At 43.8% G+C, this 22,160-nt stretch overlaps 1 protein-coding gene across 1 annotated transcript in view; it reads left to right on the top strand.

Moving 5' to 3' along the window:
* Positions 1–21,916, top strand: part of LOC114602917 (polycystin-1-like protein 2) — a 47,709-nt gene extending 25,793 nt beyond the window's left edge. Inside the window, exons 26-44 of the mRNA XM_077932475.1 lie at positions 850–951; positions 1,167–1,345; positions 1,717–1,863; positions 2,502–2,701; positions 3,473–3,693; positions 5,034–5,250; positions 5,939–6,140; positions 7,035–7,266; positions 8,121–8,217; positions 10,561–10,701; positions 11,977–12,162; positions 13,108–13,435; positions 14,156–14,289; positions 14,589–14,716; positions 16,095–16,255; positions 17,445–17,655; positions 18,698–18,799; positions 20,147–20,278; positions 21,502–21,916. Coding sequence (XP_077788601.1) covers positions 850–951; positions 1,167–1,345; positions 1,717–1,863; positions 2,502–2,701; positions 3,473–3,693; positions 5,034–5,250; positions 5,939–6,140; positions 7,035–7,266; positions 8,121–8,217; positions 10,561–10,701; positions 11,977–12,162; positions 13,108–13,435; positions 14,156–14,289; positions 14,589–14,716; positions 16,095–16,255; positions 17,445–17,655; positions 18,698–18,799; positions 20,147–20,278; positions 21,502–21,630 — 3,249 coding nt within the window. The 3' untranslated portion in view covers positions 21,631–21,916. The remainder of the gene's footprint in view (positions 1–849; positions 952–1,166; positions 1,346–1,716; positions 1,864–2,501; positions 2,702–3,472; positions 3,694–5,033; positions 5,251–5,938; positions 6,141–7,034; positions 7,267–8,120; positions 8,218–10,560; positions 10,702–11,976; positions 12,163–13,107; positions 13,436–14,155; positions 14,290–14,588; positions 14,717–16,094; positions 16,256–17,444; positions 17,656–18,697; positions 18,800–20,146; positions 20,279–21,501) is intronic.
* Positions 21,917–22,160: the final 244 nt, after the last annotated feature.

Raw genomic sequence — 22,160 nt, 5'->3', positions numbered from 1 at the left:
ATCACCTGAGAAAGATCGGTGAAACAAGACATTATCTGGAAGCTGTTGGTTGCTTAGAGCATTCTTCAACTGAGCATTCTTCAATACAGGGGTACCTTGGTTCTCGGAATCCATTCCAGAAGTCCATTCGACTTCCAAAAATGTTCAGAAACCAAGGCATGGCTTCCAATTGGCAGCAGGAGCTTCCTGCACTCAATTGGAAGCCATGTCAGCCGTGTTGGACAATCGGCTTCCAAAAAACATTCACAAACCAAAACACTCACTTCTGGGTTTGCGGTGTTCGGGAGCCAAAACATTCGAGTCACAAGGCGTTCCAGAACCAAGATACAACTGTACAATAATAAATATTTTTACACTGTGTGGCTCTTTGTTATCCTTGCTGAAATGTACACTTTGCAATTGTAATAGACTTTTGTCTACTTGATCGTAAACTTCCTCTCATTAATACGTTGATGTTACAGTCTTGTGCCTTTTTGGCACATTTTTGTACTTGTTACATAGAGCTGTGCCTTTGTATATGACTTGTTTTCATACTCCTTTAAACTGCCCTGAAATCTCTTGAAGAAGGGTAGTTAAGAAATATTTTTAAAATATGTATTTTTGAGATGGTGCAAAGAGGAAGAGGTAAACGGCATTCCATTTGAAGACCCTATGTGTTTCCTTTGAGGTGTGAATAAATTATGGGGTGGGGTGGGGAATCGGAGTTCATCCCTCAGCAAAAAAACAAACCTGGTCCTATTTCCAGGTATGTCTTAGATTCAGATCTAGTAATCATTCTCCTCTTCCCTGCATTACATATTTTCATTCGTCATTTGCATGTCTTTGCTGATGCTGCCATAAAATCTCCAGGTGAAGATAATGGTGTTGGAGGACAATGACCCCTTTGCTCAGTATCGCTACCTGGTGACTGTTTTTACCGGACACCGTCGAGGCTCAGCTACAACCTCCAAGGTACCAATGGGGTCCTGGGCATTGTTGCACACAAGTAAGGAGCTGTAGCTTGTGCCTGAAACCCTGGAGGCTATAAGTGCAAATCATAAAGCAGTAAATAGTGAAACAGCCCCTGGTCGTGTTCATGCACACCTGCATTTGCTCCGTTCAGACACCTATTCACAGCTCAGGATTTGGTGGCACGCAAGTACAAGCATGAACAATTGCTATTCCAGGTGACTCTGACCTTGTACGGCCAGGAAGGGGAGAGCGAGCCACACCACCTGGTGGACCCCGACATGCCAGTCTTTGAGCGAGGAGGAGTGGATGTCTTCCTACTGTGTACACTGTTTCCACTCGGGGAACTGCAGAGCATCCGGCTGTGGCATGACAATTCCGGAGGCAGCCCGTCCTGGTATGCAAGGGGCAAAGAGATGGAACAGGGAAAGGGGCACCCTTTCAACTAGGGCTGGGAAAGAGGAGCCAGCTGATAGGCTGGGTGCTGAGCTCCCTCATGGGCAGTAGCAGCCACTGAGGCAGAGCCAGGTGAGGAGAGGCTGCTCACCTGTTTTCCCAATGTGGAGGTTGCTGCTGGTAACTGAGAGGGAGAGGGGTGAAGTTGGCTTGGTAAATCATGGTCAAGAGTGGATTGGCTAGGGTGGCCAATTGCATAAGAACAATCACTCATGGCACAAAATACTGCAGTGGGGGCTCTGGTGCACTTGTGTTGTGCGAATCTATCCCAAGTCAGTCCTGCTAGCTTCTTTCTGTTGTTTTTGTTCACAGGTATGTGAACCGTGTGCTGGTTCATGATGTGGCCACGGATCAGAAATGGTATTTCCTCTGCAACTCTTGGCTAGCCATTGATGTCGGAGATTGTGTCCTCGATAAAGTGTTCCCCGTAGCTACTGAGGAAGATATGAAGCAGTTCAGGTATGTTAGGCTGGACCAGAAGGAGCAGTTTCCTCTGGCTGCTTTGGCCCTACCAGAAATGCTTCCCCTGGTTATGAAGTAGAGAGTCCCTTGCACATGGGTTTTGTTGGTAATGCAGAAATGTGTGTGTGTGTAAGTAAAATAGTGTAGTGGGGTTGGTATGAATGCCATCTTTGTGTCCCCTACAAGCCTGTAGCTTTATATCTGTAACTGTATAGTGGAAGGTACTACTGAAGTGGTTAAGTTAATGGCCACCAAGACTGTTAAACATCTTTTTACATGACTGAAGAATTGGCCAAGTATAGGTTTGTTGCCGTAGAAATGACTAGCTAGTAAAACTTACAGAAGGAGGTGGAAGGTCTTCTCCCCACGCCCTGGCCCCCTGGTTGGAGGTTGTGTCTTCCTAGGTGTAAGAGAACAAGCCAGGGGCCAGTCTGGGAAGACAGATGTTCCCCACCCAGCTAGAGTTTATTAACAGGGTGAAGACTACAAGTCACACCAGAATGATTTATGCGACTCTGGTGGTTTCATTTGTCTGTGTTGTCATGAAGCCATGTATCCACGAAACAGTCTTACGTTTTAGCTTAAAATAAATGTTACTCGTGGTCCAGCCTGACACCTTCTTTGCTCCTCTGCAGCAATCTGTTTTTCATGAAGACCTCAAAGGGTTTCCGTGATGGGCATATTTGGTACTCCATTTTCAACCGCTCACCACGCAGCTCCTTCACGCGAGCCCAGAGGGTATCCTGCTGCTTCTCACTGCTTCTGTGCACCATGCTGACCAGCATCATGTTCTGGGGCGTGCCTAAGGATCCAGCTGACCAGAAAATGGATTTAGGTAACTGCACGCCAGCCTTACCACTTGAGTTGGAACTGTGGTGAGAGTTAAGACGGAATGCTGAACAAGGAAGGGGTTCTATAGATCTGAAGGGTTCTTCTTGCTTTGGGTTGGCATTGCTGCTAGGTGACTTTAAGCAGGCTGCTACTTTGTTCATTTCTTCAGTTATTTGGGAATAACCATACTGGCCTACTCTGAAGGGCTGTTTGCGAGATTTCTGAGATTATCCATGTGAAGCACTTTGAGTGTGTGAAACCTGCTATATAAATGCTTACTAGAAAAGCTTTCCAGCATGCATGGCTCAGCTTCTTAAGCAAAGAACATGGATTCATCAGGTCAGAGTGTTGACATCCCAAATTTTGCAAATGAAATGTCTCTGTAATGAACCACATTTGGGATTTGTATTAGGAAAGGAGGATAGTTTGCTTGGAGTATGGAATGTTAGGTAGGGAGGAATGTTGCATATATGTTTGGAATGTTGGAGTGTTAAGGTATGGAATGCTGGGACTTTAATAGGAATTTAGCTGGTTGCTGTTGAAAGAGGGTGGAGAGTAGAAGGAATAAGCAGAATGAGAATGGGTTTAGGAAAATAGTAGTTCTAATGACTTTCATCCCGGTCTTTAGTTTTCTGTGAATTTGTTTTTATTCCTGAAAGAAAGACTCTGTTGTTCTAGAAGTACGTATTAGGTAGTTTCTCATTAAAATGCAAAGAAAATGAAAATTCTAACTGATCCCTAACTGCAAAGCCTCTCTTCTACCTGATGTTGCCAGGTAAAATAGAGTTCACGTGGCAGGAGGTGATGATTGGCTTTGAGAGCTCCCTCCTCATGTTCCCCATCAACTTGCTCATCGTCCAGATCTTCAGGAACATCCGGTCTCAGCCTAAGAAAGAGAAGAAACCAGGGAAAAGTGGGCGAGTGTCTCCTGACCTACCTGCGCCTCTGCACCAAGCTACTCAGAATATGTCACTCACTCCGGAGGCTGTGATCAAGGCAAGCCACGTGACTATACAAAGCTGCCTTATGCTGAGTCAAACATGCCTTGCCTACAGAAGGTGCCATCTCCACTTAGAAGGGTCAGGGAAGGACAAAAGCAGAAGGTCGCAGTTTCAAACCCCAGCACCTCCAGGTAGGGCTGAAAACAAGCTCCTGCCTAAAACTCTGGAAGCCACTGCTAGGCAGTCTTAAAAATATCAGGAAGCTTCCTATGTTCTCTGTTTGAGACCCTGCCAGTCAGAACAGACAATACTGACCTACATGAATGAAATAGCCTGACCTGGTGACAAGGCAAGCTTTCATGTTCCTGTTGCTCCACCTGACACTGGGGACTCTGATGAAATGGTTTATAAACTCTCCTAAATTTAAATAAACAAACAAGACTCTGGGCATGATGATTTTATCCACCCACACCCCCATTCTTTAAAGTGCAATGTGTATTTCTTGATTTGAGAATACGGTAAACTGCCCTTCTGGTTTTGCAGACTGCCTTCCCTCTATCTGCTGCATGGGGCCTGGGATTTCTGCCCCAGAATCCTCCTCTGATGGCTCCACTGCACCTGTGCAATCAAGGACACAATGCCTGAGCAGTATAGGCTCAATTTCATGATAATATGTAGTCGCTCCTCTCCTCCAGCATTTTATTTCTTTGGAAAAGGAATTCAAGTACTGGTAGATTGTGGGGTGTTTCTGGTAGATACTGGTTGATCTCTGGATCTCCTTCCCCCCAAAATAAAAAATAACTTAAAAAGCTCAACAACTACTGCTTCCTCAAAAAAGCTCAACCACTCTGGCTTCCTAAGAAAAGCTAAACAACTTTGGTTTTCCAAAAAAACCCAACAACTTTGATCCATCTAATGACAATGGGTAGAGCACGGTCAGTTTTTTAATACTGTAAGTACATCACAATCTGTTGGGAGTTGGACGTCCCTCGTACTGTATATAGGAACTAAGGAAACTGCCTTATACTGAGCCAGACACAACAGTCCATACAGCACAGTATTGTCTACACTGACTGGCAGCTGCTCTACAGTGCTTTCAGGCAGGGTTCTCTCCCAGTCCTAACTGGAGATGCTGGGTATTGGAACAGGGGCTTTCTGGAAGCAGAGCAGGTGCCCTACCACTGAGCTATAGCATGTCCCCTAATTGCAAGATTCTGTTCATCTTTGTTTTTGGGTAAGAGGGGGGTGGGTGTTTTTTTTAGGGTTTGGGCCTGGATCAAGGTGGGGAAAACCTTTCATGTTTTCTGCATGAAACCAACACAGATGGCATTTTCATAATCTTGGCAAATTTGGATTTTCCCTCCCATTGCCACCATATCTTTTGATTCCATACAGGATATCAGGCGAATTGCCAACTCCCTGTTCAAAACCCTCAAGGCCCCACTGCCTTCCCCAGACCCTGATTTTGGCAAATCGACTGACATCAACAAGCTCTTGGCCTTGGTTGAGGACATTATCTGCCAACAGAACAGGATCGGACAGGAATTTTATGACGAGAGCAAGAAGAAAGATGATCCAATTATCATCACCCTCGGCTTGGTGGATTTACAAGGTAAGTTACAAGCTGGCAATTTCCGATGCGGCAAAATTCCGGTAAGTGAAGGTGATAACAGCTCCCAAGGACACAGAACCATCTGGCAGGCAACACGGTCCTAGCGGCTGACATGCTCACTCTCTGAGACAGTTCACCAGGGCCAGCCTGAGACATTTTGCTGCCTGTTGGGGCAAAAAAAATCTTAATTTCACACATATGTTCATTGGGTTGGAACTGCTGGTGGCTGACCAGGAATGAGACCTTGGGATTCTAGTGTGCGGCAACTGTGAAAAAGGGGCAACTTTCATGTTAGGAATGATGAGAAAAATAACTGAATATAAAACTGCCAATATCATAATGCCTTTATACAAATCTGTGGTGTGACTACATTTGTACCGTTCTGGCCAACTTAGAAAGCACAGTGTAAAGTTGGGAAGGGTTCAGGAAAAGAGCAACCAAAATGATTGAGGGGTGGAACAACTCCCTATGGGGAACGTTTGCTGCGTTTGAGGCATTCTAGTTTACAGAAAAGGTGAGTTCAAGATGACATGCAGGAATCACAGGTAAGGAGTCCCTAACAAGTAGCCATCCAACCTCGTTCGAAAGCCTCATGTGAAGGAGAGTCCGTTCTACCATCAAACAGCTGTTACAAATGATGGTCTTTTAATTTCCAAGTAAACAAGTTTTAGTTTTCCTCTCCCTCTAGAAAAGACAAGGACTCCAACTCCAGAAAAAGGAGTGGGTGAAAGGCTGAAGCATCGAGACTACAACCGCTGCCTCTACATGCAGCTACAGCATGTAGAGATGGAGATGGAGTTGTTGGGGCCTCATAGATTCCAGAGCCCACAAAGCTACTCCCAGGCTGTGAGGCAGGTTCGGCACATGAAGGACTTCCTGGAAAGCCAACTGTGCTCTGCAGCATCCATCAGCGAGAGGTAAAATGATGAGTTTGGGGAAGGTCCAGAGGCCTCATGCCATTGCCCATGCATTTATCTTACATAAGAACATTTACAAGCTTTGCCTTGTTGACTTTTTCCTCATAGGACTCCTATGAGATAGGTCTGTTATTCCCAGTTTACAGTTTGGGGAAGGGAAAACTGAGGCCAAAAATCCACCATAAGGCCACAGGTTGTACTCAGCTAAGCTTTGCTCAGATTAGACCTACTGAGATGAATAGACCTAAATTAATCCTGTCAACTGATTTCAGTGAGTCTACTCTATGGCCAGCAATAGATGCAGTCTAACCAAAATGTCACAAAGTAGCGTGCAGGCTTTTGAGTTCACTAGAACACTTCATCAAGCTAGACAGTAAACAGAGTGGGGGAGGAAAACGGGGTGGGGAGAATGAGGAAAAAAAAGTTAGCTCATGTAAAGTCATGGAGTCTGCAGGGTGGAATTAAGATGTTTTAAGATGGAATGAGGGACAAGGAAACAGACATTCAAACCCCTGTTTTGAGAATATAAAATTCAGTATCTGAGTGTATCTGAAGAAGTGTGCATGCACACGAAAGCTCATACCAAGAACTAACTTAGTTGGTCTTTAAGGTGCTACTGCAAGGAATTTTTTTTGTTTTAAAATTCAGTAGTTAATCTGTCAAGAGATTTTTTTATCTAAGACCACACAGGAAGTGAATGACTGAGGGATGACAAGGACCAAAACCCTACCATACTTTTAAAGCACTCTTACACACTTGTAATCTTTTTCATTCAACATTCTGCCCCTTCCTGGTTAAGATGCTTATTTTTACCACTGCTTTGAGCTCTTGTATATGTCATGTAACCCAGCTTTCTTGCATCACCAGAGGCTCACCAACTCCCAGCGTTCTCGGAGATGGCAAGAAGGAACCAACACCCAAAGGCCTGCCCTGCTGGTGTGTCTTCATTGGCTGGTCCCTGGTGGCCATCACCAGCGGCGTATCGGGATTCTTCACAATGCTGTATGGGCTGCATTATGGGAAGGACAACTCCATCAAGTGGCTGATCTCCATGGCCATCTCCTTCTTTGAAAGCCTTTTCATCACACAACCCTTAAAGGTAAGCTCCCTTAGGAACATTAGAAAGCTGTCCATCCAGCTCAGTATTGTCTGCACTGACTCCAGGGTCTTCCACAGCCCTTCTTGGAGATTCCAGGGAGGGGACCTGGGGCATTCTGCATGCAAAGCAGATACTCTACCACTGAAGACTGCCCTTCCTTTTCATCACAGGCTTTAGTTACATAAGGTTCAATGGCAGAAGCTCCATTTACATGTGTGCACACAAGTGGGAATGTCAGTGAATGGTCACAGCAGGATATTCAGGGCTTGGAAATGAAGAGGAGATGTGCATTGCTCACCAAGGGTTTTGTTTCTGTGGACCACTTGCAGAAGGGATGCTATGGGCACCTCTGGATATGCACTTTCATTTATCTGATTTTATCTGCTTGTTCCTAGCCTAAGGCCAAATCAGGGTACCAAGAGGCCATCTAAATATATGTGGGAAGAATTGCAGGGCTTTGTTTCGTCTTTTAATTTAATGTCTATACTACAAATGTAAACTGGTTTCAAATCTCTTTAAGCAAGAGTCTGAACAAAGAGAAGCCTGGAAATTGTAGTTATTGGTTTAACTACAGAATTGCTGGCACCTTCAGAAACCATAGTTCTAACGGTGCATTATCTTAATTTGATATGTGCAAGGCAGCCTTCATTAATCAGTGGCATACTATTTATGCCATCTTCAGAAAGAGTGAAACAGATTCCTGGTGGCCAAATTTTCCAATATTCCATGGGCTTCATCTGCATTTAGAAAACACAGTATCTTTACTGCCAATGCAAGGTGTCAGAAATAGATATTTTACACTAAGCTTATCTGTGCCAAAATATGTTTCTAGATCTGCAACAACTGTTTTCCAGGTACTGGGGTTTGCTGCTTTCTTTGCTCTGGTTCTTAAAAAGGTGGAACAGGAAGATGAGGAAAACACAACTATCAATGGCCCATTGTCTGCCCCAGGTAACTTATTAAGCTATTTTAATAACATGGCCTAGAATAACATTAGCCTTCTCTAATCTGGTGTTCTTCAAATGTAGCTGAACTATAACTGTCACCAGCCCTGGCTATTGGTCATGCTGACTGTGTCTGATGGGATTTGGTGTTCAAAACATCTGGAGGGCTGCTGATTGGGGAAAATTGACCTATAATTTATTTCCCCTGGCTTTGCAAAAAATCACGACCAGGCTTTGATGGTAGGACAGAGAAAGCTAGAAGTAGTTGTAGTTCCAATTTAAAGTCCTCCTTCTGTTTGCCACCCATCAAGCTCCCAAAAGAAGGGGACTGCAGAGAAGGCCTTCTGAGGACTTTCTTAACAGCTAGGCAGGTTCATACGGTTGACCTCAACTTCTAAAGGATTGAGGAAGAGCAAAGTGCTGAACAGGGGCAAGTCTACCAATAACTGCACAATTTGTGTAACCTGCATGTGCAAATAGTTGCGCACTCATGTTATTCGCATGTAATGTTCAATTGTTGTACTGTCTGTGTACCTATGCACATAGTCACTGAGCTGTACAGATCAACAAGTGTGCCCTCTTTCATGCAAACACTGGAACACGGGTAGAAATAGTTTGAACTTGTGTTCAGTACATCATGTGAACAAGCCTGATATCAAGGGACATCCTCTTCTGCAATTTGTGGACAATAAGGGGCAACCAGGACTCAGGAGCATCAGGTTTCCCTTGTGAAATTGCCTCTTGTTGTCACATCAGTTCCACTGGCAAAATTAGCACGCTGTACTGGACACCTGCCCAGTTTCCTTGTCATCTTTGAAAAGTGGAAGTTTCACTGGCTGTACAGCAGAGCTCCTCGCTCCACTTAGGCCCTTTTCTCGCTTGTGCAGAGATCTATTTTTATCTCACCTTAAGCCAAACATATTCTCTCCTGCCCATTTCAATAGCCATGATGGGTGTTAGATCACATGCACTGTTTGATATCGATGACCTTTTCTTTGCTCCAGTCAGTCTACGCTTTTTTGTCCATAATCCAAGGTACTAGGTAAGTTTGTGCTATTTTCCATTTCTAAATAATTCAGCTTCTCCATTGAAGTTCCTAAAGGGGTTTTTAAATGTGTATCCTTTGTTTTCCTAGTAAGAACCCAGTGCAGGTTACATAAACAATTGTATCAAATAAGCATCTTAGCCTAAAACAGAAGGGCAGTCAGCATTAAAAATCAGCTTACGGTTGGTGATGGAAGACTGAGTATTTATAGAGAGTTGCTGGTTTTTTAAATGAAACTATCGTGCTGCTGTTTTATAATTAACAATATACTGATATATGCTGTGGAGGCAAAGTGCAATCTAATCCATGTTTATCTGGAGGTAAGTCCCAAAGTGCTCAGTAGGGCTTTCTCCCTAGTAAGTGTGTTTAGGATTGCTATACATGCTTAACCGAACAGTGAGTCACACTGAAGTCATTGGTTTCTCCTTCTGAGTCGACAAACATATATAAGATCGCACTATTAATCAGCTAGTGTGGGGGGTGGGGAACCTGTTACTGGACTCCAACTCCCATCATCCCTGACCAGGCTACTGGAGCTGGTGGGAATTGGTCCAACAACAACTGGAGGACCACAGGTTTCCCACGTGCTGAGGAAGTGACTGCAAGGAGATATACAAAGTAGCCTGCAATCCTTCCTGTCTGTCTGTCTGTCTATAATTGTGCCTGGAAATGGTCAAGAAACTAAAGAAGCTTTCATTGACTTTGTATTTGAAGGTTCTGGCCTTGACCTACAGAGCTCTAAATGAGCTGGGTACCTAAAGGAGTATGAATGTCCTTGGTAGCTTGGGGCACATCGTACTGTTGCTATTAAAATGTATTTTCTGTAGCATGAAAAGTAAGTAAGAACATTATGCAAAAACAACCACGAACCCTGCCCCCTGACTGTTGCTATTTTGGGGTGGGGTTTGATAACTAGAATGTGCCTTTGAGCTCCTGATGATGCTTCTTGCTTGCCTGGATAGACAGAGATGTGTGAGCATTGTTGCTCCACCCACTTTTGCTTCTGACCCCGCCCACCACTGAAATGTGACCATTGGAAGGATACCTAGAAGAGAATGATTCCTCAGGCTGAAAAAGATTCCCCAGCCCTGATGTAGGCTATCAAAACTAGCTCTAGGGCTAGTCTAAATTAGGCTTTCCCAATGGAAACTGTACTTTTCATACAGCCAAGAATGTGCTACCTGAGATTGGTGACATATGCCTATTGCCATTGATTCACAGTCTCCAAATATTGTCCCTCTCCTATTGTTTTCAGCTGATAAATTCCAGGCTAGTAATGGGCCGCTGCCTCCTCTTCCTGTACAGGTGACTCAAACCCTATCTTTGGAGCCCGCAGGGACAGCGGAAGCAACATCTACCAGCCTCCCCCTTCTACCGACATTGAGAAAATGAAGAATAACCGTGTCAAGGAGCAGAAAGCATTTGCCCTGATTAGAGAAATATTGGGTACTTTTATGATTGCATTCTAAACATACTGTGAGGGGAGAGAGAATGGGCTTTAAAAGAAGACATGAGTTGGTTAGTTACTTATTTCCTTGTCAAGAAGACGGAGACAACAGGCTACACTGATTCACATAAAATGTGCTTGTCTGATTTATATGTATAGATGCACATTCAGAAATGATTACTGTAAACGTAAATAGAAATACAATAATCTCACCATGAGGAAGACTGATCAGGTGAGCTGTGTGCCGGGTGGTGCTGTGGTCTAAACCACCGAGCCTCTTGGGCTTGCCAATAGGAAGGTTGGCAGTTTGAATCTGCATGACGGTGTGAGCTCCCGTTGCTCTGTCCCAGCTTCTGCCAACCTAGCAGTTCAAAAGCATACCAGTACAAGTAAATAAATAGGTAAAGTACCAGTAAACGTAAAGGGAGTGGGTGGCGCTGTAGCTGGAAGATAAACAGCATTTCCATGCACTCTGGCACTCGTCACAGTCCTCCATGTGCCAGTAGCAGTTGAGTCATGCTGACCAGATGACCCGGAAAGCTGTTTGTGGGCCTTGAAAAGCTAGACGAGCACCGCACCCCATAATTGCCTTTGACTGGACTTAACTGTCCAGGGGTCCTTTACCTTTACCTTTTTTACTGCTCGCTGTTGATGGACAACTTTCAATGCCCCTTCTGCCTTGAAACAAGGCTCTCTCTTCTTTATAGGATTCTTTATCTTTAAACTGGATTTGGGCTGGGCAGTAGGGAACTCTTCAAATAGAAGATTGTCCTCTGGGCCATTAAAAACCAACCAACAAGGACATGCCCAGTTTAGAGAAGCTATTATCTTAAGCGGTCCACAAAGTAAACATGGGACGCTACCTTAGGGACCATAAGCACAGTACAATTTTGTGTGTGTCCAAGACCTTAGTATTTAAAAATTAGAACCAAATGGAAATGGATATAGCCCCTCATAAAAACATATGCCACAATCATTACGCCGTAATCCTAACCAGTGGAAACTTAACCATATCTACTCAGAATTCAATAGGACTTACTCCCAGGTAACTCAATTAGGATTAGGGTGGCAATGTTTGCTGTTGTGTTCTTGCACACTTCTTGAATTGTTTTTTAAGGTGTGTTTGCAAAGGTACAGAAAAACCTGTGTTCGTACTACAGCTGCACAAAGTAGAATGAGCCATTTGCAATGTATTAGCTCCTGTCTGGAAGCACCTTTGGAAACCTATTGGGTTTCTTCTTTGCTTTCATATTGCTTTGCTCTCCTCTCTCCAGCCTACTTGGGTTTCTTGTGGATGCTGCTTTTGGTTGCCTATGGGCAGCGAGATCCTAACTCCTATTACCTGAACAAACACATTGAGAACAGCTTCACAGACGGATTCCAAGACGTCTTCAGTTATCAGGACTTCTTCAAATGGGCCAGAACCACCTTAGTCAGCAACTTGTACAGCTCACACCAAGGTACAGAGATTCATTTCATTTTGTTTCATTTCAGTTATTTATTAAATTTCTATACCACCCTTCATCCAAAGATCAGAGGCAGTTTACAATATAAAAACACAAAAATACATAACAGATTAACAAACAAAAAGCCCATATATTGTTTAATGAGCCAAAGGCCTGGGAAGAGTTCCAAAGCCCAGAAACAGAGGCATGGAAGGCTGCATTTGGCCCTCTGGGCCTTAGGTTTCCCATCTCTGCTTTAAAGCATCTCCTCTTCCAATATACTGCTGTCTGTACCCCACAGTCATCAGTGGAAGCCCTTCTGCAAGTACCCCCTGAGAAAGTGGAGGTAAGAGAGAGGGGCCGTCTCTCTTGTGGCTCCTCTGTTATGGAGTGCTAGATCTTGGGATATTCACCTGGTGCTTACATTAATTTTTTTTTTGGCACCAGACACTCTTCAGTTCACCGAGTTGTGTTTTTTAAGGGCTTTCTTGTTTTAGCATGGACATATTTTTAATTTATTACTGGAATAATTTTAGGCTCAGCTGGCTGTGTTTTTTATGGTAGCGATGAGGAGACTGAAACCTAGGGGCCAAATGTGCCTCACCAGGGATCTCTGTCTGGCATTCAGACTCTGGCACAGTAGGAGATGCAGCCCTTTGACTGAAAAAGATCTGCCTTTTTAAGGATTTTAGCCTTATGAAGTATTTATACAAGCAAATACAGTTAGCATTGCATTGTGCTGCCTCGGTTGCTGCTTCTTCGTCTCTGTTTCTTTGCATCTTGTGCATTTGTTACGAGGGTTTGCTTGTCACTCAGACGACATTGCCATAAATAAAATAAATAAAATAAATAAAACTGTTGGTGGAGTACAAATTAACTTCGAAAGCATTGCAAATGACTGTGGAAGGATTTGCCTTTTCAAACACTTTCTATCCCCCTCCCCCCTTAAATTTCAACAAGGCTTTATCACGGATGGCAACTCCAAGCTGGTGGGCAGTGCCCGGATTCGCCAGGTGCGAGTGAAGGGCAACACCTGCCCAATAGATCCCAAACTGCAGCTGACGGTTGGCAAGTGCCATGCTTCTTATTCTTTCGACACGGAGGACATGGCAGATTATGGAGCACACTGGAACATCTCTTCACTTGATAACTCATCAGAACTCAGTTCTGCATGGCAGTATCAAAGCCAGTCCAAACTGAGAGGGCACCCAATCTGGGGCAAACTGGCTGTCTACAGAGGTGGTGGATATGTGGTTCACTTGGGGACAGATGCCCACAATGCCTCCAGGTAGCTTATCTCTGCTTATTTGTGCTTCCACTGTAGTAGTGGTAGCAGCAGCAGTAGTTTAATCAGTTAGATTAATTCAGGGGTTGGGAATCCTTGGCCCCACCTGGTGCTAGGGTCCCATCCCACCCATTAGCAGTTCAATGGGAAGCAACTAAGTGAGAGAAGATGGGGTGTTGATGTTTTGCAAAGCATGCAGTTGCAGCTCCAGATTTGGTACAAATTGGGAAAAGTCTTAGCAGAGAGATAAACTTACGTTTCCTTGCAAATATGCAGCGTTTCTGCATTTTCTAATTGCATACATGCCATTTACAGGGAGTGACTGCATTTTGAAGTTTGGGACTTTGAATAGCTGTTAGGCAAGGCTTGCATTTCAATGGTGTATTGATATTATTTGTATTCTTCTCCTGGAGTTATAGAGTTCTTTTTACCTTTTGCACAGTGAAGCCAGATAAAGTGGGGTTGAGGGTGTCTATGCTGGCTGCGGCTAATGGGAGTTGTCTTTCAAACCATCTGGAAGGTGCTAGGTTGGGAAAGGCTAGTTTAGACCAATGGCTGATCTAAGGGCATCTCAAATGTTCTAGACTGAATGCTTTGTTACTGCAGGAAATGGGGTTCCACCCTCTTTTCTGCTGGATTTGGCAACCTCTTGACTCCTTAGCATCTTAACATTTTTAGGACCTCAGCATGTGATGGCACATTCCTCACTTTGTATTTTGGCAGAATCCTCCAGTACCTCTTCAATAACGTTTGGCTGGATACATTTACGAGAGCTGTGTTTGTTGAGTTCACTGTCTACAATGCAAATGTGAACCTCTTCTGCATTGTAAGCCTCATGTTTGAAACCAATGCCTTAGGTAAGAGCCTGACATCTGCGCCAGTGTTTTCATGTAAGAAAAAAGCAGTGCCTACATTACTCTGGGAGTTTGCCTGGCACATTTTGTCTCCACATTACTGTAGTCATTCAATACCAACCCAGCATATTACATGGATACAGTGAGCCAGACAGAAAAAGGAACATGAATTCCATACCTTTAACAGCTACAATACATAGAAGAGGGCATTTCAGATTTGTACATTTTGACTTAACCCTCCACAATAAGCTGCACCTGCTGTCCGACAGAACAGAATACTGACTTCTGCTTTGGTTTCGCAGGGGCCTTCTTCACGCGGTCTGAGCTGCAGAGTGTCCGGCTTTATCCATACACAGATGGTCTGCATATCTTTGTGATAGCAGCAGAAGTCATTTATTTCCTGTTTGTCATATACTACATGGTGGGACAGGTAAGGATACCAGACAAGCCCTGCTGGATCAAGCCAATGGTCCATTTGTTCCAGCATCCAACAGTAGCCAGCCACATGCCTCTGTGCGCAGTAGCACTCTTTTGCTCTTGGTTCTCAGCGACTGGTATTTAGAGGCATGGTACCTCTGAACAGCGGAAGGCATGCTCTTCCACCCTGAGCCAGGAAAGCAAACCTTGTTGGTGATATGAACCTGGAATTTCTTGTGCCACAGTTGAGAAGAATGCTGCTAAACCAGCCTTCCACAAATTAGTCCTTCCAGATGTGAAACTCTCACCATCCCTGGCCATTGCCCATATTCACTGAGGCTGATGCAGGTTGGAAGTCACCAACATCTGAAGAATACACATGTCCCCCATGCATTCTGGAGACCAGACACCCATATTGTTTGGTCACATATGTTCCAGGGCTTGTGAATCCTATCAGCAGCCCTGGCTGCCACCAGCCCTGACACTTAAGTGTTCCCGATTATTATAGTGCTTGTAACTCCTGATGCCAGTCAACTGCCACACCTTGCAGGCACGGACTAAGTAACCCAGACAGTGTAATTGTATAGATGTCTTCTCAGAAATAAGTCCCACACTTAGTTCTATGGGACTTTGTCCAGGTAGGTGTGCAGAGGCCTGCAGCCAAAGACTTGTAATGAGACAGCTGTCCTTCTTTTTGTGACCACCCTGAAGTTTTGGGATGCTGTCCTACAAACTGATTGGCTTTCTCTTTTGCATGGAATTTCCAGAACATCATTGGAGATAAAGGAGTACCTAAGGCTGCATTCAGACAGCACTTTGCTTCATTTTCCTGTCATTTCCGTAACTGTTGATTTCCACGTTTTATGTGATCTTTCACATGAAGTAAAAGCCACTTTTGGAAAACAAGCGGCATCTAGAAGAAATTTCGTGTCTTTTCCTTCTTATTTGGTTCCAGCAAGATTTTATTTGCAGCCATGTTAACCCAGGAAATTGCATACAGTTCCTACTTGCCGTTTAAAATTTAGGCCACCCCAAGTCTCTGTACATGCATCGTGAATATAGTTGGGAATAGATAACAGACAGTTTGCAGAGCAGAATGCTCCTTGCGGAATAGGCTAGCCATCAGAAGTGTTTTCCTTATCTTCTTTTCCATGTTGAATCTCTGCAGGTCAGGCAGCTGTTAGAAAGCAGAGGCAGCCACCAGCCAGAAAAAGCTGTAAACCCTCTCTGCATTCCAGCAGCTCTCTCATTTAACTGACTGTGTGATCCTTGGATATGAGGCCATGCTTGGCTAGTCATCGAAATGAGGTTGCATTGTAGCAACACAATCTGCCTTTCTCCCTAATGATCACTTAATGCATTCTTTGGAACTGAACACCTTGTTCCTGCAGGGAAAGCTCATGCGGGCTCTGAAATGGAATTACTTCCGAAGCAAGTGGAACCTGTTGGAACTGGCCATCATTTCCATCAGCTGGAGCGCCCTGTTGGTGTTTGTAAGACGGACAATCTTGGGCTTGCGGGACATCAGCTACTATCAGGAGCATAAGGACGAGTAAGGGCTCCCCATCCTGCCACTTTGCAAACTCTCCATCCCAGCACAGGTAGAAAAGGGGAGAATTTTTAAGCAGCCTTTGTGATCTGTGGAATTAGATGTCTGTGAATTCCAATGCAAACTGACCTGATTTGCATCTCCCAAATATAATTATCCTTTGATTTTGCCACTTGTACAAATGCTGCAGTACAGTCCTTGGCATTAAAGAGTACCAAAATGTATTAAAAAAAAAATGTATGGTTTCAGAAAAAGGTCTTTAGAAAAATGTGGCTTTATATTTTTATTTAGTTTTTTGGAAAAAAGTTTTTAAATACAATTTTTTAATATAATTTTGTGGAGGTTTTTTTTAAACTACAAGCTCAAAATGGATGGGATGGGTCGCATGAAATTCACATAGATCTTTTTTTTGCAAGGCATTTTTTCAACTTTGTAATAGCTACTGCTTGCATCCATAAAGATTATATAAAATACAATTAATGTGCAGCTCCCAGGTTTTTGCTCTGAGAGAAGCTGTCCAATTTTTAAGGACTTGTGTTTCAATTGGAAAAGAATGGATTGGTTGGCTTGCCCAACCAACTCCACTTTTCCTCCAAGAAGCAGCTCAAGGAGACAAACATGATTCTCACCTGCCATGTGAAGCAGATCAGGCTGAGAAAGAAAGAAACTTGCCCCCCAAAATTCAGTGAACCTTGTGGCTGAGCCAATATCAGTCCCAGCCTGACACTCTAACCACTACACAACACTGCCTCATTACCGGTGCTAGCTGGGACTCGTAGAGCAGAGAGCAGGGAGGTCAATGACAGGCAGTGCCAACTAATTCTAGTTTAGGGAAGTTTTTAATGTTAGATGTTTTATTGTGCTTTTAATATTCTGTTGGAGCCGCCCAGAATGGCTGGGGAAACCCAGCCAGATGGGAGGGGTATAAATAAATAAATTATTATTATTATTATTATTATTATTATTATTATTATTATTATCCTCCTCTTCCCTGGTGAGTTTTAAAAAGCAACACTGAGACAAAAGAGGAGGAGGGAGCTGACATCTAGAGACAGCCCCAGGACTGGTTATAAGGAAGGAGAGAGGCAGGCAGGCAAGCAGGTGGAGGGTAACTAAGGTTGGTGGAGCCACGCTCCATGTGCCCTAACAGAATAGCCTCCACTATGTCATAACGATTCCCATATTCCTTCAGGTTTGCAAGCTTCAACCAGACAGCGACTGTTGATGCAGTTCTGGGCTACCTGATTGCCTTTCTGGTTCTTCTTGCCACTGTGAAACTCTGGCATCTCCTGCGGCTGAACCCAAAGCTGAACATGATCACCTCAACCTTGAGGAGGGCCTGGGGGGACATATCGGGATTTGCAACTGTGATTATAATCATGTTCCTTGCCTACTCCATAGCGGTGAGTACCCATGTCTTCCATCTATTCCCAATCGGTTTTCTGGCTCTCTCTCTCTCCCCTCGCCCCCTCCCAACCCTCCATAATTTGGATTAGTTTGCTCCTATTTTTTTTAGAGTCCTGTCTATTATACAGATGTAGTCAAAATGGTACCTTCCAGATGCTGTTGGACTACAATTCCCATCAGCCCCAGATATCAAGGATGATGACAATGAGTTCAACTTACTACACACTTGTCACCCTAAGGTCCCAGAGCAGGTTACAGCCACTTAAAATACAACATTAAAAACAGCTTGAAACAAATTTCAACCAAAAGGTGGTTTCTTTCGGGGGGAAGTCATGACTCTTAAAGCGGTAAGGTAAAGGTAAAGGTACCCCTGCCCATACGGGCCAGTCTTGACAGACTCTAGGGTTGTGTGCCCATCTCACTCAAGAGGCCGGGGGCCAGCGCTGTCCGGAGACACTTCCGGGTCACGTGGCCAGCGTGACATCACTGCTCTGGCGAGCCAGAGCCGCACACGGAAACGCCGTTTACCTTCCCGCTGGTAAGCGGTCCCTATTTATCTACTTGCACCCGGGAGTGCTTTCGAACTGCTAGGTTGGCAGGCGCTGGGACCGAACAACGGGCGCGCACCCCACCGCGGGGATTCGAACCGCCGACCTTTCGATTGGCAAGCCCTAGGCGCTGAGGCTTTTACCCACAGCGCCACCCGCGTCCCTGTCTTAAAGCGGTATGAGTGCTTTAAACATATGCAGAAGCTGTGGCCTAAAGCGCGGGGGGGGGGGGGCTTGTAAAAGCAACTGGCAGCAACAGTAATTATGTTTTCAAGCAGGGCTCATTTCTCAGTTGCAACCTCAGCTTTAACCTAAACCTTCATCTCTGCAGTAAAGAGACACCAACCGCTCCAATACACCCTGTGTCTAAGCAAAAAAATCACCATGTGTATTATGGAGAACCTAGTCTGCCCAGTAATCTGTGTCACTTGCTAACTGGCCTTGTGATTTGGGTGAGAAACTGTTTTCCTCCCATTTTTATAATTTGCAGACAAACTTGATATACGGCTGGAAGTTGAACTCTTACAAGACCCTGTTTGATTCAGCAGAGACAATGGTCAGTCTTCAGCTTGGAATCTTCAACTATGAAGAGGTATGGTTTATCCTTCAGAGGTTTTTTTTCCTTGTAACTAAGGTTGAATTAAATGAAATGAACCACAAATCTGTTGTCTTATTCATTTAGCACCATCCACACACATAGTTTTGCCAACCCCATCTTAAACTATATTTTGCAATGCCGTTCTCCAGCCAATAAATTTGCACACAAAGCAAATGCTAGAGTAAAGTGTGCATGGCCATGCATCTATCAGCAAAAGTAACATTCAAAAATGTATCATATTAGGGAACATTGCCTTGCAAACATGTGTATATTAGGGAGAAACTGCATATAAACATGTGTCTATTATGGGGGGAAATGCAGTAAAATGCTGGTGAATTTTCAGGATTATTTTTTTAAATTCAAACTACAGTGGTACCTTGGGTTAAGAACTTAATTCGTTCTGGAGGTCCGTTCTTAACCTGAAACTGTTCTTAACCTGAGGTAACACTTTAGCTAATGGGGCCTCCCCCTGCTGCTGTGCTGCCGCCGCACAATTTCTGTTCTCATCCTGAAGCAAAGTTCTTAACCCGAGGTACTGTTTCTGGGCTAGCGGAGTCTGTAACCTGAAGTGTATGTAACCTGAGGTACCACTGTAATGCGAAATGTGGAGAACTGAACTTAGGAAGAGAAAAATGAGAAACGGAGACAAAATTAAATGTACAGATTCACCCATCCCTAGTTATCATAAGACAACCTTCCTCAACCTTGTTTGATTCCCATCTCCCATCATCCCCAGCCAGCATGGCTGATGGTCAGCAATTATGGGAGTCCGAAACATCAGGAGGGCAACAAGCTGGGAAAGGCTGTGGATGGGTATCGGGACTACTGTAAGTGGTTTACCAAAGGCTTCATGAAAAGGCTTGTTTTGAGCAAAGCAATAAAGGTGAAATAACCTTTTGGGGTTTTGAAAAGCAGTTCTGGGTATAAAGGGGAAGAAAGGATGAAAGTTGACTAAGCAGGAAGAGACCTTTGGACAGGTGAGGGTGGTGGAAAAGGAGGAGCAAAAGTCACAGGCACATACATTGGAATGGGAGAGGCAAGAGGGAACACATTTTTTTACTTTTCATAATGCTACCCCCTGCTCCCACTGAAGTACGGTAGTATAACTTGTACATAAAAAAACAGCAACACATATCTTAAGCATTACTTCTCCTCAAAATATACAAGGAAGCACTCTCTTCAGTATAAAGGCAGAGTGCATTTGGGTAAACATGATGCTTACACAAGACACCAGCAAACTGAAGTGTTTAAATAATTCACAAGTACTGTCCCTGAAAATAATGTTCTCTTCCCTGAAGAAGATAACAATATCCCTTATTGTAACATATATGTCTCTTCCAGGTCTTGGACTACAATCCCATCTTGGGCTCCTTCTTAATTGGCTCCTGCATCATTTTTATGACATTTGTGGTGTTGAATCTCTTTATTTCTGTGATCCTTGTCGCTTTCAGTGAGGAACAGAAACATTATCAGGTTTGTCCACAGAAGTAATATGTGAATTTCCACATTTAAGGATGCCATCTGCCCTGGTCTGTACATATATATGTATACTGGGAGATCCAACTAATCAAGGACCTGCACAGGCCGAGTTCATATGTAACACTACTTAACCATGGTTTAGTACTACGTACAGTGGTACCTCTGGTTAAGAACTTAATTCGTTCCGGGGGTCCGTTCTTAACCTGAAACTATTCTTAACCTGAGGTACCACTTTAGCTAATGGGGCCTCCTGCTCCTGCTGCGCTGCTGCCGCACAATTTCTGTTCTTATCCTGAAGTAAAGTTCTTAACCTGAGATACTACTTCCGGGTTAGCAGAGTCTGTAACCTGACGTGTTTGTAACCCGAGGTACCACTGTACATGGACATAAGGCTTGCCTGCTCCCCTTCCACTCCTCCCATTACTTTCAAAGAATGTTGTCCTGTTTTATGAACCAGGAAACCTGCCATACAACTAACTGTGGTAAATTTCAGAACAAGCCAGTTTCAAACTGTGGATTGTGTTACTGGTTTGTTTAAGTAACTGGTTTGTTTAAAGCCAGGATTCCTGGTTCATACAACAAAACAAACAGATAATTCTTACAGAACAAACATCTGTAGATCTCTGCCTACTGGCTGTGCAGGAGGAGGAAAGGGGAGAGTCCGAGCCCAATTCTTTACTTGGACTCGTCACAACTAATCCACATGAGACTAAACCATGGTGTTAGCATTAAGTGTGGGGCCCTGGCCTGGTTCACATGACACAGTAATCCATTTTGCTTCTCCCTAGTCTTTTCACTCCTTCCTGCACTAAGCTAAGCCACTAGGCTCAGTGTGCTGTCCAAACCTCATCTTGTGATTGAGCTTGCTAACTATGAACTAGAACTAAGAATAACCCCCCTCCCAATACATTTTCCTGTCTTCCTTTCTTTTGGCAGTAATTTTCAGTATCTGTCTGCAGCCTAATCACATGCACATTAATCAGCAGGTTTAGCTTGGCTGACAATCTACTCATACTGAAATTCACATATTCCCCTGGCCACACTACAGTTTACTGCAGTGTGCTATTACAATGTTTAACATGACTGTTTTGTGTTCTACTTTTTCCTGCCTGTAGTTATCACCATCACCACAAATTCTACACAAGCCCAGGATGCAATTCACTGTTATATCTATACTCATACAAACTGTATTGTGTGTGTCTCTGTGTGCTTTTTAGGCTTCTGAAGAGGAAGAGATTGTTGACCTAATGCTGAAGAAAATTTGCAGCTTCCTTGGAATAAAATGTAAAACTGACCATAAACCAGCCTGTGACAAGAAACTAGAAGAACCTGTGATGAGCAACTAACAACTGGGCTTCTTAACCACTTCAACTTACATCTGTTGCAGCTACCTTTAGATATTGTGGCTTCCATGTTTGTGAAATGTTGTGGCAGACAGCAGAATTACTTCCATTGACTGAGGTCTTGATGTGCTCTCCAATAATTGTACTTAAGATACTGGCCTTAACTCTGTACTGATAGATGTGAAAATGAGTGCTTGACAAAACTATAGAACTGATGCTTGCTTGATTATGCATACTGCTTTATTCTGTACTTATTCCAGTGTAGTATAATAAAAGCTAAGAATCCAAAGCATTGTTCAGCTTCATTGTTTATAACAAATTACAAAATCATTACCAGTTCGATTCATAATTTATTCTTAGAAAATGCTTTATTTGGAAATGTATAAAATTATTCACGGTGTGGAGAAAATGGATGAGGAGGAGACCTCTCTGAGTACTGTACTAGAACTTGGGACCATACTAGAAAGCTGGATGTTGGATTATTCAGGACAAAAGATAATACTTCTTTACACAGCACATCATTAAATGGTTGA

The sequence above is a fragment of the Podarcis muralis genome, chromosome 7, assembly GCF_964188315.1.
Source record: "Podarcis muralis chromosome 7, rPodMur119.hap1.1, whole genome shotgun sequence".
Classification (NCBI taxonomy): Eukaryota; Metazoa; Chordata; class Lepidosauria; order Squamata; family Lacertidae; genus Podarcis; species Podarcis muralis.
The sequence above is the reverse complement of the archived record's forward strand: the minus strand, read 5'-3'. Positions and strand labels throughout refer to the sequence as shown.